Consider the following 15,707-nt stretch of genomic DNA (forward strand, 5'->3'; position numbering starts at 1 on the left):
CAACCAACCCAAATTAACTTCCATAATTCAGTTGTTCCCCTGCCTATTTTATCAGCAAGGGCCTGATCTGACAGAAATCTTCAAGCATACTATTTGTTAGCCACACATCCATATGGCCATTGAAATGAAGACTATTCCTCATTATAGGGAAGATTCTCCTGCTCCATGGAAGGTCTACGTTTAATTTTCTGCTCCTCCTGATGAGATCTGAATGGCAACGCCTGTCTCCTAACGTGAAAGTCAAAGCAACCTACACAGTGAGAGCCCCTTACCATCACAAACCATATTCTTTTTGCTCAACGTTACATGGACTATAGAAGTATTTATTAGCCAGAGAAAGAAAGCAATCACTAGGATTTGCCCCTCAAAAAACAAAGGAGGATGCAGACGAGTCTCTGAGAACGAGATTCATGTTGAAAATGTTTGGTGAAGAGTGAGTGAACCAGCTTCGTAAGACGGGGCAGGGTATGTGTGGAATAAGTGCAGCTCAGTGGCATGTTCCCATTGATAGAAATCGCTCTGTCTTTCTTTATTTTGTGGCAGTTATGCAAATGGCGATAGCTTTTTCTTTTCCCTGGCTGCCTTGGAAGAGAAACTGTTCCTGGCCAACAAAAATATGTTGTTCCATTTCCTTTTTTTTTTTTTTTTTTTTTTTTTTTAACCACACCTTCACAGTACTTAAAATAGAATGAGTAAATTCGGTAGATTTTGGAAAAGAAAACGCTTACATTGGTTTCCGTTTTTACTGAATTCAACTTAGGAAAAAATGTTTATGTTCACCCAAAAATGCCTTTTAAAATAAATGATAGTGCAAATGGTTTGCTTAGCTCTAGTTCAAACTGATTTTCCATTACTTGTTTCATTTCTCTGGGATGAAAATAGGTAAATTAAGTAAATTTGCATTCTATTAATAATAAATGCAGTATGAAGATTTCAAATAGGCAAGTGTTTTCCTATCAAATAAATACATTATTTGAGGAATATTTTTAAGATTTTTATTAGAATATTTCAGAAGTATCTTTTTAAAATAACTTATGTAACTGTTTATGCCTGTGTGTCTGGAGAACATGAGGAATGAATTTGCCTATCCATGTATGTGAATTATCTATTTTGTTCTGAACTGTATATTTAGATAAAATGTAACTATTCCCATTCCATTACTTAAAGATAGCATTTTGCCCTTGATAAGTTCTATATTAAAAATATTTACAGGCCGTATTTAAAATCATTACCTTGTTGTGCTACCTGCTTTGGGAGTAACTTTTTTTTTGGAGAATTTAATGTGGAGACAGTTGGAGGAAGAAGAAATGGATGCCCAGGGCATGGCCTTGACCAGGCATCTTACTGTAGAGAAAAAAAATAATTCTGTTTTCTCCCTGATTGCTTGGTACCTCTGATTTTGGTAAAACCAAACTAGCGTCAACATCCTTATTCTCCCTTATCATATTTTAACTTGACGTGGCTCACAGCAGTCAGTTGTAACAAACATTTGGATCAAAACCGTGCAGCGCTTTATGCCAGCCACGTCCCTGTGGTGGCATTTCGGGTCGGGGGCTGTGCAGAAGGCGTGTGGTGGTGGCACGGCTGGCCGGGGCCGTGCTGCCCTGCGCTGAGCAGCCTGAAGCAGAAGGGCGGTGGAAGCAGAATGGTTAGGGCCAGTCAGCCCCCGGAAAGAGCACGGCGACCCTGGCACAGAACAAAAGCATCTCGTGCACACCTGCGTGCTACAGCTGCACCTGTAGGACGGGGCCTTCCTGCAGGAATGCTTCACTTCTCTTAGGAAATGCTCCACTTTCTACAGGGACAAAAGGTAAGTGACTGACGTAGACAGAGATGGTTTAGTTTAAGCACCGGGGAAATCCGCACGACCAAAATCTGTCCAATTCAGCAGTGCTGTTATGAAATTAAAGCACCCGTGTGCACGGCCTGTATCCTGGGGATGCTCTGCCACACAGGCGATGTGCTGCGTGCCTCGGTGCCTTGCTGCCACCACCTGTCTTGGCGTGAATGTGCCTGTTCACCAAACCCAGCCAGAAATCCTCTCTTCCTGTTCTCCTCTGGAGCCAGCCAATTTGCTGTGCCTACCTCAGAATCCCAATGTCAGTGTCAAATGCTGTTCTCTACTAAATTGCTGTTAATCAGCATTGAGAGAGGGAGATTCAAATCAATGCACCTTTCAGCTCTGATAACAGAGAGGCTTTAGATAAAAAATAATGAAATGCCCAGAGCCCTACAGACTAAAGAGCTGACAACGATGTCTGTAAATTAATTTGGTGAATTAGTCTTTCTGGAACATCTTATTAAGGGTTGGTAGAATTATTCACAAGTACCACACTAAACTCCTCATGCTAAAATTCACTGAAAAGTATCTACTAATTTTCTTTAATCAACTTCAATAGAGAAGATGCAGTTTTGAATTTTGCAGCTATTCCAGTTCCTGTTCAATTAGAAGATTCCTTATGAAATTAAACTATACCTTTAGTCTTTTTGAAATAGTATCAAGTTATTTCAGGGTTTGCCTGAACATAGGAAAATAGCACACTCAATCACTTTGTTGTCTGAGTGAATTTGGCCAGCAGTTTCATTTTTTAGCGAGTGTAAAATACAGGAAATTTTATGTATCAGTTAGAGTTCACCTTGCATGATACTTAATACAATACCTTATTTTCTGTTGGTTTAATTTCACTGTACATTAAGTATTCGGATTGAAATTTCCATGCCAAGCTAGAGGGAAGTACAGTGTTTTACTTACATTTAAAATGTTATAATAGTTATTTAACTACAAAGGTCTTGTATTGCCATGTTTCGGAAAAATGACTTGATAATCAATGACTTGAAAAACTCATTTACATCTGACCAAGTTTAATGAATGTGTAAAGATCTCAGTATTCCCCTGGTCACTTGTTACTGTGTGGTAGCTCATTATTTCTTCTGAAACTAACCGTATTTGAGACGTCATAGAAAGCATAAGTGGATGAACAAAAGTTTTAGGAAAGATGCAGTGGAAGCTGGAAAAAGAATGTGAGAACAAATTCAGAATGCAGAGCTCACACTGATGGGGGAAACATTTTCAGTTTGAGACCTTCTGGAATGCAGAACAATTCACAATAGTAAAAGTGAGACATTTTGGTGAAACTGCAAGAAGTGGAAGAAGGCAGCGTATATGAACCAGCATTTGCACACTGTATCCTGGCCAATATTACTCTTGCAAAAAGACTTCAGTTTATATATCACAGACTAGTGTAGATGATGAAACACTTATTCTTTAGTCATTCTACAATGTGACATTTTTCTTCCATTAATTATGAGTGGGAAAAAAAAATCCTGAAGTGAAAAAAATCCTAAAACTAGAGTCATAGGACTGTTCTGAATCCAACCTATTTCCTTAGAAGCAAGCTTCTTCAAATTAAAAGCTTTAATAGGAAATATAATAAAGGCAGAAAGATTCCATTTCTGAGACGGAAAATAAATTATCTACAGAATAAATGAAAACATGTCAATTAATTTATTTTTTTTTTAGTTTTATGTATTCAATTTATTCATTGAGATCTCTTTGTCATAATCCTGTATGGAAGAATGCTTTCTAGCAAAATATTTGTTAGCGGAGATGATGAAAATGCTCTATCTTAAATCTCAAGTTTCATGCTGAACTGCTCACATGGGAACAGGAGTGCTATTATAATAATCAATATTTCTCATTTTAGACTTTAAAAAAATCCAGTTAATTATAATAATTATAATAAAACAATAAATTCCTGCAGAGCTTTTTAGGGATGCTATCATACCTACTACTGAGTAAGTAGTACTTAGATAAAGTACTACTATAAAGAGATAAAGCCATAAAAAAATATATAGATAAATAAATAATTAAAACACCATATTCTGGTAGCTCTGTGCTTTTTAGGTGTAATTGTTCCCAAGCATGGATGTACTATTTGCACCCAATAGTTAAATATTTTAAATAGTTTGATGGCATGCATCCTGCGAATAGCATGTGATGCAAAGATTTTTGTTACTTTTCCCCCTCCTCCAAACTCAATGTTCTGTAAAGTGTATATTTTGATTTTTTCCTGGCTACTTTTTATTTCTATAGTGCCACTACAACATGTGTGTCTTTACTTTTTATTTCTAAAGATCTAGACTTTTTCCACAAATCCCGACCTCTCATTATCTTCCACTGTCACGTTGCACTGCCTAGCCTAAAATGGGGTTAAATCCAATATCTGCCAGTCCAGACGCAAATGAAGTTTCCTTCCACTATAAGAGACTGCAGTACTAAGAAACATTTTCAAAGTTTGGGGATTTTGTGTACAAAATGAGAGGAATGAGAAGGCCAGACAGAGTTGCTTGTTCCTATGGTAACACGATGGTGTGTCTAGCTCAGCTATTTTCTCCTTCTGTGATTTTTTTAGATAGCTGGGATGAATCCAGTGAAGTTTAATATTGGCAAAAATAGAAGAATTTAACCCCAAGTTTAATCAGAAATAGTAATGCATAAAGGACAATCTGATCTAGAAAATATATATATATGGGGGAAAAAGTTAGTTGTTGTGCCTTCTGATAAACCTCTCTGGAGCTGCAAACCAATTCTGAGTGCTCCAGCTTTGCATTTGGCAACGGTAAATGCCTGCCTTTGAGGTCTGAAAGCTTTCTGTGGTAATACCATGCCTTCCTGCAGGATATTTCTCCACCTCAATGGTGATGTGCTGTCTTAAGAACCACCATTTTCCCCCAAATCATCAGGTGGTCCTGGCTTGCAGAATGTGCTGAGGTTTAGGGGACATGCTTTGGAAGTTTCCCAGAAGTGTCGATGTCCTCCTGACAGCTGCGTGCAGGAGTCATTTGTGTTGCATGATAGCTTTATGCATCAGCAGAGCTAATCAAAACACTTCATTTAAAAAGCCTTGATTTCAAAATGAAAGTTTTCATGTAAGAAACTGATTTAAGTGGTAACTTTATGGTCTTATACTGAAAACAGAAAATCTCCCTAACATTTTTAGAGCAGAAGTACTTGTTTCACTAAAACCAGAAGAAAAACTTGAAGTCTCAGCGAACACAGTTTAAAAATGCATATAAAATAATTGTCATTTTTACCAGGTTTGATAACTCATCTAAATCTGAAATTGAATTCAGTTGAGCTCAAAATACAGATATACATTTGGATAATTAAGACAAAGGTTTTTAACCATATGAATTTCCACTGTATTAACATTTTAGGAAGTTAGTGAGGATGAGTAAACTCTACGCCATATGCTGTCCTCATAGCTGGGTTAGCCTATTTTAATGGGTCTATGGATCTCAACTTAAATACAGAGCATAGTCTCTTATTTTTAACAGAAAACAAGATTAACTAATGCTGAGTTGTATACTAGCACCACAAGTCTAGCATAGTCCTCTGCAAATTTCTACCTCTTCCAGCACAAAGTTGCATGCTACTGTAGAGTACTGTGTTTACCAAAGTCTCCACAGTTATAGTCACATACATTGGTTAGGTTTTGAGTAAAGCCTAATCAAAAAATCACACCATACCTATAAAAAGAGTTAATGTCTTAACTGTTATGTGTATTATTAAGAGTTAGGGAAATTTCATTGTTTGGCAGATGGTCTGACACCCACATAAAGAAATTCATAATTCAATCTCAAAAAGTAAGGCAGAACATATGTGTTTGCTGGAAAAGAAAAAAAATAATGTTTCAATCATTTTTTTTTGTCAGAGCAAGCACATATGGCAGTTCCATTTTCTATCACTTACCATTTACTTTCTATTTAAAATTCAAATGTCACTAGGCAGGAAAAAAAGTTGCATATTAAAACATAGAAAAGACTTCCTAACAATCACTGCAAGAACTTTACACGGTTTGTTCGTGGATAGTAATGGTCATCAGTTAAAACAAAGTTACTCATCCCATTCTGTCTTTTCTTTTGTTTTCCTTACATCTTCCTCCCATTGATAGTTACTGTTTTATATTTTTTTCCCAACCATCTGTTGTCTTTCCTTGAGCCAAAATAATTTCCCTTCGTAATATGTGAGTAGTCATGTATGCATTTTTTTTACACTAGTCTGTGCCTATTTACTAATCCTCTGCCCTTCTTCCTGCATATGCACCAAGTAACTGGAACAATTTACTAAATTTAACAATTTACTAGTTAAATTTCTAGCGAACAGAATCTATATGCAAAATTTAAAATTAATAAAAGAAATGAGTCTTTATCTCATTTCATACTTAGGAATATAATTTAGCCTCATTCACTTGTCCAGACACCAAAAAGCATTTGCAGGTTTGATGAAATGGAATGTGTATCGGTGGGGAGATGCTGGACATCTTCAGGGATTACACAGGGACCAGGGAAACATAAAAATGCTGCCTGAGCTGACAGCACCAAGTGGGATAACCACACCGAACTGGTTTGTACCAACCTGTGGCAAGCATAGTTAGGAACAGGCCATTGTCAGAAACTGCAATCCTAACGAGATAGCTGAGATCTTTTTTCCTATCAGTGAAAGCCTGTTCACATTTCTTAATCATATCGTTAAATTAGAACCACGCTGAAGGTATTAAAGCAAATAGACGGCATGTTAATTAAAAAGGTATCGTTATATAAAGTAGCATTCAAGGTACGTTTAGCTGTCAATACAAAAAAAAAAAAAAAAAAAAGGGCCATAAAGAACCTGCTGTACAAAGCCCCTCGCTTTTGTAATGATTTTCAAAAATATTCAGAATAATGCTATTTATTTCATAGCTGCATTTGTTCTGATTAGTGGCTTTAATGCCAGTGGTAATGATGTAATCCCTTACCCAGCTGTGTACACGAGTGCATATCCATGTCTTGTAGCTGGTTATAGGCACTATTTTCATTTTAATAGCTGATGTACAGCAAAGTAAGAGACTATGATGCAGGCCTTCCCCCACCCTCCCCTCTGGTAAATGGCTAAGAATTTATCACAGCTTTCTTCACTCTTTATGAAACAATATAGACTATTACTGTCACCACCTCTGATGTGCTACTCAGACAATAACAGCTTGGCATTAAAGTACATTTCAACCTTTTTATGTGCCGTCAGTCAAATTTCATTGACTCAGCGTTCATTTTATTGTAGTTTTCTTTTCCCTGGTTCTTTTTTTTTTGGGATATGGACATGTGTAAATTAAGGTTAAATTCCTTAGGTTAATTGCTTACCTGCTGTGCCTTTAAGCAGAACATAGGAGGATTTTCTCTCTCTTTCTATGCAGCTCTCAGATTCTGTTTTTGTGTTGATGCAACTTATTTTTGTCTATGTAATGGTCCTAAGTCTTTTGCATGAATTTATGTTTTTTGTAATGTATCACCTAAATAAGTCATCTAATTTGTTAGTTGCAGACTTCTGGGAGAGCAGTATTTTCTGCTCCATTTCAAATTCTTCATTTTCATTTATTTTCTTCAAAGCCAGTGCACTTTTCAGGATGCTGTGACTTTAAGGTTCATTCAGTAAAGCAGATGCTGTGGACGTGCAGCTGGTAGGCAGTAGGTGCAGAATTGGAAGGTCAAGGAAATGTGTTTCCATGCTCGTAGTGTTATTTGTATCAACAGCAAAATGCTCTGAGTTGAATAAACAGGTCATTCATCCTGGAAAAAGTATACCTGATGTAGTGTAAGCCTCAAAAAAAAAAAAACAAAAAAAAACAACAACAACAACAACAACAACAAAAAACCACAAAGATTCACCTAATGTTGTATGCAGTCAACTTATTTCTTAGCTAAAAAATAGAGGGTTTACTTCATTGGTATTTTAGTACCACTTGTTATGCCTTTGTGGCTAGCACAATGTGCTTGCATTAAATGTCGGACATTGCTAGGATTTAATTAACTTGAGAATTCAATCCAAGTACAGCGTGGCACAACTTGTAGGTTACAACCTGTGTTAGGAGTCAGTTTCAAAAGCTGGTTGGTGGTGCGGGTGCTTCAAAGAACTTCTGGGGGAGGCAACTAATGGGTGGCTTTGATTAATTGATCAGGAACTGATTTCCTAAGCGCCTAGAACTTTTTAGATGCATGTTCTATAAGAAACCCTATGGGATGTTTTAAGACTTGTTGCTCCTCTTTAACTCCCTTCCTAAGCGAATGTGTTGCCTTAACATGCAAAGCCTTGACCACACAGTATTTGCCTGGAGAAACAGTCATGAAAGATAACAGGTTTCTGAGCCTTCCCTCTCCCATTAACCTCTCACTGCTGCAGCTGACACCGGTGTTTAGCCCGACTCCAGTTTCTTTTCCTGGAAGCTGTTCTGTGGCGTCTGTGCTGTTTCCCTGCAGCATAAAGTATATCCGGGTGCTCTACTCAAATAGTAAACGAAAAGTAACCTAAAGGTTTATTCAGCAAAATATTATTTTTACTGTTTTTATCCACTAACTCTCCACAATCACCTTCCTTAGCCGTGCTTTAGTACATTTTATAGGCAAAGCATTAGAACACGGCAAACTTGGTTCAACACTCGAAAATATGTCTTGCAGACAGTTGTGTTTTCTATTGCATTGTCAAAGACTTTCTTAACCCCCCCACTCCCAGCAGATGGCATCAGCAACTATATATTTCACCTAGGGAAAAAAAACTTGTAAAGCAAAGTCATGGTTGTGCTCTCTTAACCTTTTTTAAAGAAAATAGAGGGAGAGGGGGGAGAAGCATTTTTCTTGTCTTGCTGAGTTTGTGTCATCCCTATAGCTGGAGATCCAAATAATGCTAGCAAAGAGAAAATAGAATAAAATAAAGAAAATGGGGAAAAATTAGGATGCAGGACACTGTCTAGTACTTTGCTTCACTCTGGGTTATGTGACAGGAATTGTCAGCAGGCTGATCGGGCTCACAGTGGAAAAGTACAGCCTGCTTCAAGCAAAAAAAAAGCAGCAATCCCAGCCCTGTGGGGCTCTGAAGGATGTTACCTAGAGTTTAGGATTTGCTTTGCAACCCATATTCACCTCTATTTTTATGCACGTACGTGTGTAGGGGAAGGAAATGAGCCAAGTTTGTCTTTTACAGCAAAATCAACTCAGTTATAAACCTTATGTTTTTCTTGTAGGCATTAGCAAACATTCAACCTCTGACAGATTAAAAATGCCTCGAAATGTAAAGGACTTAAACTGGCAATATTTACTTGCAATGAAAGCAGAGATAAAGATGATCTACATTCCTATTTTGTTTTTATTAGGTGCGTTCACAATATGGAAGTGAAAAAGATGGGGTTTAGCATGCACTTGTGCACATTTACAGACTGGTTTCCTTCAGGGAGATCCACAGGCCAATTTTAGGACACCTGAGTCAGATGTGTTGTTGAGGTATGTGTGGAAGGGTCTGGGTTCTTGCCAGCTTCATAAAGTCATCATTCATGCAGATACTGCAAATAGTTCAAATTCACAAGGTATCCTGCTTGCAGGTGTCCATGCAGAAAGTAACAACTAGAATAAGGTAGCAAGCTGAACAAATGTATTTTATGATGACACATACTTTTATACTCTTCGTATCAAAAATTTTGAAATGTCTAAGTTAGCACGTTATGGTGTACTGCAAACAAAGTGTGTGCCATTTGTGTACAGCTAAACAAGAGTGGAGGAAGGAAAATGAGAAAACTTGCTTCCGTGCATCCTTTATTTATTTTAAATATCTGCATTACGGGTCAGTCATGGGATAAAATACCGTAAAATGGATAAAAATCTTAAAGAAGGAGCAGAACACAGCTGCTTTCTGCAGTGTCCTAAAGCTGGAGAGCTACGAGAGCCTCAGGATCAGCGGTACAATTAAGTACATGCAAAGTCGTGTAGGCAGAGCATCTCCTACTCAGTTGTGTCAGTTTCAAAATATTGCTACAGGTGGACTTAATATAATTCAAAATTAATTGTGTGTTTAATAACGTGATTAATATTTACTTTCCTAACAAAACACTCAAGGACTTAATTGTACCTTGCCTATCATAGGGATAACAAGTGACGAAAGATTTCCATTACAATGTGTCTAAAGTAGTCTTCAAGTGATTTCAAACCCTCTGCTTGCAAATAGTATAAATGTGTCTGCCTTTCCTGGATTCCTGAGAGCGTGTCTGCACAGCACTTTGAAATGTAATGTCAGGAAATGTAATGTCAGGAAATGTAACGTCAGGAAACACGTTCTTACTAACTCAATATTATCTCAGGTGCTAGACCCAGCAGACGGTGGCTCCACGCTGCCCTAACTCTTCCCCTGAAAGAGCTGATCTGGGTCCCTATTCTGCAACACACTTCTTAGACATGTTCTTAAACATAAGATCAGGTATACAAATACTTTTTTTTTTTTTTTTAAACTGTGTATAGTTTAGACTTCTGCTGTGTAGTTTTAAATACAGAATTCCTTTAGGGAGCTCTTAGAAACACGCATAAGGTAGTAAGTCCTGTAGTTAATTAAAGTCAGGTAGGCTTTTTAATAATGTATATGTAATGTAAGAATAACTGCTACGTACTTGACAAATAAATATAACAGGATGCTGTATTAACAGGGAGCAGATGATACCTTCATTCATTATTTTTATTACTTTACATTAGAGCAATTGTTCCATTGAAATCCGAGTTCTGTCATGGGAAACAAAAAAGCCACTTGCATCTCTTTCTGGGAAAGGTAGGATTAGTGTCACCAAACTCTTAGAAGTTGTTTCTTACGGCACAAATTGTCTTACATTGCATTAAAGACTCTGAGTAGAAGAGTGTCTGAAGACCCCAGAACAGAGGTGGCCAGGACATTTTACCCATGAACAACTGCCTTTGTATGCAACTTTCCTCTTGAGGGGAAAGTAGGTACACTAACTTCTTAGGCATCTTACATTTTGAAACTGCATGATAAGTACTCAAGAACACCATCCTGGGACTGTTTTGGTTTGTTTGTTTTTAATTGTACTGAGAGTACTAGGAGCCAGAATAAATGCACAAGCAAAAAAATTCCACTTTTACAGTGCGGCAAATGTTTATAGGAAGAATAAACTTCTTATGGTTGGAAAAGAACAGTGTGTGTGCACTATGCAGGTACCTAGCCCCCCAAAAACTAGGTAAAGAATACGGGGGGGGGGGGGGGGGGGGAGGGGGGAGGAGCTTACATTTAAAAATAAACATTTGTGGTCTGTATGTTCCTAAAGCAATGCATTTTAGCATAAAACTGGAGAAAACAAAACCCCAAAACAATCTGATGCTGTATCAAACCCGTAAGTAGTTCCTGTAACTGAGGGAAACTTGCACTGACAGGCTAATTTTTGGTGGAATAGGACTGCCAAAATCATGTTAAATAACTCAGCATTTGTTGTTGTTCGTGGGAAAAGTGCCACAAAGAGTTCCAGCTTTTCAGCTGTTAAACAGAAACCTTCAGTTCAGGCCTGATTTTAATGTCTCTTTGCATAGGACTGAGATAGTTGCTCCTCAGCATCTCAGCGCGCTGCGTGATTCAGCGCGATTCCTTCCCAAGAGAATGCTTGACAAAGGCTGGATGAACAGAGATGCTTTCAGATGCGCTGGCAGAAACCTGCAGAAGCCTTGGCTGACCTCTCCAGGACTGGCAGTAGCCATTAATCTCTCACTTACATGAGCATTAAAACTCTGCTAATGAGCGCTTTTTTCCACAGACACAAACTTCCAAGATCTTTGAGCACTGGGATTTGTATGATCTGTTTGCACTGGGGAACTGGGGTGTTACAAAAGCATCCCAGCGACCAGAACCTCAGCATGATTCCTGTTTTTTTTTTGTTTGTTTGTTTGTTTGTTTTCTCTTCAAATTTTTGTGTCCTAAGAGGTTTTATTATTATTATCCTCTACTTGAGGCATAAGCACACTGCTGCAGGTTGTTACTGTTAGCTCTGTCTCACCCACTAAGCTGTACACCTCCCTAAACAGTGCCAAGGCTGTTCCTCAGATGGCACGTGGAGACCGAAAATACAGAGCGCAGTATTCGTCCTCTCCCTTGCCTGCTCCTCCATCTCTGCACACCAGACACACAGAGTCATGCCCGTGTTCACTAGTTCAGTTTGCAGCACTGGCTTCACTGCCCTCTAACAGCTAACTTGAATTCAGTTGGTAATAGCCTTCCCATGTCCAATCTGCAGGAGAGCTGCTCCCTCTGCTGAGTTTTCTGTTGATCGCCACCGGCACCTGATGTCCTTCCTCACCATGCTTGGGCCCAGCCCGGACTGGAATGTGGGCCTGTCGGCTGAAGACCTCTGCACCAAGGACTGTGGCTGGGTTCAGAAAGTTGTTCAGGATTTAATACCCTGGGACGCCGGCACAGACAGTGGAGTTACCTATGAGGTATGTGAACTATTTGTAATGTATTTTACATAAGTTTACCTTAAAGCAGTGAAGAACGAAAGCTATTTAATCCAAAGTAATGCCATATTTATCTTTATGCTACTCTACTAGTTTCTTTTTAAATCCTATTTATGTTTTTATTTTCTTTTTGATTGCAGTCGCCTAACAAACCTACAGTTCCTCAAGAGAAGATCAGACCGCTTACAAGCTTAGATCACCCTCAAAGTCCTTTTTATGATCCAGAAGGAGGCTCTATTAAGCTGGTAGCCAGAGTTGTCATTGAGAGAATTGCACGCAAGGTATAACATACATGTATATTTATATAAAATATATTTAAAGATATTGTATATACATAGATATATAAAATCCTCAAGGAAACAAAACCACACTCTCTCAGACAAAAATCTATTCTTCCTCTTCCCACCAAATCTGCAATCCCTAACCTACCTCCAACAAAGACAGTGGCAGAAAATACCTAAAACTTTCCTAAATTTAAAACTGTCTAAATATGCTGTTTATCCTATTCCTGGTAATTAGTGCATCTGCTTAGTTACAGTTTTTTGTTGTTTGTTTTTAATACACAAGAATTAGAGGATAAAAAAAGAAAAACTTACATGATGATGTAAGGAGTTATTCAGTGTATCCTGTTGTTACTGCTGATCCTGTAGTGCCTCACAGGGTACCGTCTTAGCCCCTCTGTCTGCATACACATGAGTTTGCTGTATCTAATCTCCACAATCACTTCTTTGCAGGGAGAGCAGTGCAATATTGTACCTGATAACATAGATGATATTGTGGCAGATCTAGCACCAGAAGAAAAAGAAGAAGGTACTTTTCAAATTAGTTTGTGTTGTAGTAATTTATATTTTGTTCCATTCTCCGCTATTATTTCTAGATAAAGTAAAAAACTGACAGAAGCAGAAGACCCTCTCAGTGTCAAAAAGTGATTTAGTTTTCCATCTTTTCTGGTATATGCTATTAGCCTTTCCTCTTACAGAAAAGGCATCAAATGTATACCTGGCAGATAACATTAACAGTAAAAGTAATAGAAGATAACCCTTTTGGGGTTCAACAAATAAAATGATAACTTTAAAATCAAATTTGACTTTCTTTTTTTCTTTTGGGTTAAAACGGAGCAGTTTTAAATAGAGAAGGAAATAATGTATTATATTAACATCTAAAGTAATCAGTAGCCAAGTAAAGAGAATCAAATGGAAAATTATATGCTTTAATGTTTACTGCCTTTTCTTATTTTTAGATGACACCCCTGAGACCTGCATATATTCCAACTGGTCCCCGTGGTCAGCCTGCAGCTCTTCTACCTGTGAAAAGGGCAAGAGGATGAGGCAGAGAATGCTTAAAGCTCAGCTGGACCTGAGTGTGCCATGTCCAGACACCCAAGATTTTCAGCCATGCATGGGTCCAGGCTGCAGTGATGAAGGTAATCAAGAGGAAAGGGTGGAGAACATTTTGTGGAATAGGGACCACTCTTACTTTTCCTTTAAGGTTCTCAAAGCTGTTGGTTGCCATAAGATTTGGGATATGTCAAAAATAAGAATAATTGCAGAAGAATGCAAATTGAAGAGGTCTGTGGTCAGCTCTGCAGTTCAGCTGAGTGGGTGCATGAAGTGCACAGGATTATAAAAGGAAAGGAGTAAAGTAAGCGATAGAGAAGACAGAATGTGTGAGGAGGCATAAAAGCAACACTGCACATTAACGGGCAGCTACAAATTTATCAGGAGAGTGGACAGCACACATGTTAATATTAGCAATTGAAATGGTCCTCTGTATTTTAGATGGTTCCACTTGCATGATGTCTGACTGGATTACATGGTCCCCCTGTAGTGTTTCCTGTGGAATGGGAACGCGCTCTAGAGAGAGATATGTAAAACAATTCCCTGAAGATGGCTCTATGTGCAAAGTGCCTACTGAAGAGACTGAGAAATGTGTTGTAAATGAGGAATGTTGTAAGTATTTCATTTAGCTTTGTAAAATCCAGCCAATAGCAGGATCGCTGCCTGAACCTTTTTTTTTTATGTGAGCTCTACCAGTGAAGGATTTTCTCTATCCATTTTGAATAGCCCCTAGCAGCTGCCTTGTCACTGAATGGGGAGAGTGGGATGAATGCAGCGCGAGCTGTGGCACAGGAATGAAAAGACGACACAGAATGATCAAGATGACTCCTGCTGATGGATCTATGTGCAAGGCAGAAACTACAGAGGCAGAGAAATGCATGATGCCTGAATGCCGTAAGTGTCCGTGAATTCACCTCTTCTGCTACAGAGGCTGTTTCTGACACATTCCTCCATCACGCCACAGAACATAGCTAAACTAGACACAACATCACTTTTTCCTGTTCTTCAAATTAGATCCCATAGGGAACATGCGCTATATGCTGCTTTCATCAACAGAATGAGAGTATCAGTAAAACATATTCAGTGTGCTGTTACTGTATTACCCATACAGTGGTGTGTGTATTCACAAGCCATACATAAGCAACTCTAATTTTATGGGATATGCGATCTATTTATGGCTAGAATAAAACCATGTCCTCTCATTTTAGCCTGTGAGCAGTTCAGAAATTGAGGTGCACCTTTTGTGCAACCAGCCAGCCTCCCCCTTACCCTGTCTATTAATATTGTGTTACAGTAAGAGATGGTAAGATTTTCATCAAAGACAAAAAGAAATTAAGGTATAAACGATTTTTGGTAGCTAAAGCATGGAAGATAAATAAATAAATATCCTATCTTAGACTACACCAATTTGATTTCTGGTTCTGGGCATGGGAAGAATAAAGGCTTTTTACAGAAATTATTATCAAAACTTATTTCTTAAACTATTTATTCCCTGCAAGCACTGGGACTTTACAGAGATGAATAAGGTGGAGAACAACCTTATTCATGTTTATGGAGAAAAACATAGCAAAGAAAAAGTATTAAAACCAAGCAAGCCTTTTAATTTTTCTTTTTCTGAGCTTCTGCAGAAACATCATTCAGCCTGTGATTCATTTTGTCCAAAGTGACAGCAAAGTGTGACTGGTTGCAGGCAGATGAAAGATAGAAGTATATTTTTCATCTGTGTTATTTTCAAAACGTATACCTTTGTAGACGGGGTCTAACAAACATTCATTACCTTTTTATTTTCATATTAGACACTATTCCCTGCCTACTCTCCCCATGGTCTGAATGGAGCGACTGTAGCGTAACGTGCGGGAAGGGAATGCGCACCCGGCAAAGAATGCTGAAATCTGCAGCTGAGCTTGGGGACTGCAATGAGGAACTGGAGCAAGCAGAAAAATGCATGCTGCCTGAATGCCGTAAGTGTGGGGAACCTGGGAAAGAGAAGGCCTCTTTGTATGTGTTAGTCTATGGCTCCAAACTAGCATTTGTTAACATAGGGTTTTTAATTATTTTCAAATA

General features: G+C 38.3%; 1 protein-coding gene and 1 long non-coding RNA gene across 2 annotated transcripts in view; one reads left to right on the forward strand and one right to left on the reverse strand.

Moving 5' to 3' along the window:
- Window positions 1-15,707, forward strand: part of SPON1 (spondin 1) — a 179,325-nt gene that overhangs the window by 159,744 nt on the left and 3,874 nt on the right. The window contains exons 8-14 of the mRNA XM_032187876.1: window positions 12,087-12,288; window positions 12,447-12,587; window positions 13,041-13,116; window positions 13,547-13,729; window positions 14,085-14,255; window positions 14,370-14,537; window positions 15,440-15,604. Coding sequence (XP_032043767.1) covers window positions 12,087-12,288; window positions 12,447-12,587; window positions 13,041-13,116; window positions 13,547-13,729; window positions 14,085-14,255; window positions 14,370-14,537; window positions 15,440-15,604 — 1,106 coding nt within the window. The remainder of the gene's footprint in view (window positions 1-12,086; window positions 12,289-12,446; window positions 12,588-13,040; window positions 13,117-13,546; window positions 13,730-14,084; window positions 14,256-14,369; window positions 14,538-15,439; window positions 15,605-15,707) is intronic.
- The window catches only part of LOC116489470, a 101,238-nt gene that overhangs the window by 21,386 nt on the left and 64,145 nt on the right, over window positions 1-15,707 (reverse strand). The gene's annotated exons all lie outside the window — the stretch shown is intronic.

This window comes from Aythya fuligula, chromosome 5, assembly GCF_009819795.1.
Source record: "Aythya fuligula isolate bAytFul2 chromosome 5, bAytFul2.pri, whole genome shotgun sequence".
NCBI lineage: Eukaryota > Metazoa > Chordata > Aves > Anseriformes > Anatidae > Aythya > Aythya fuligula.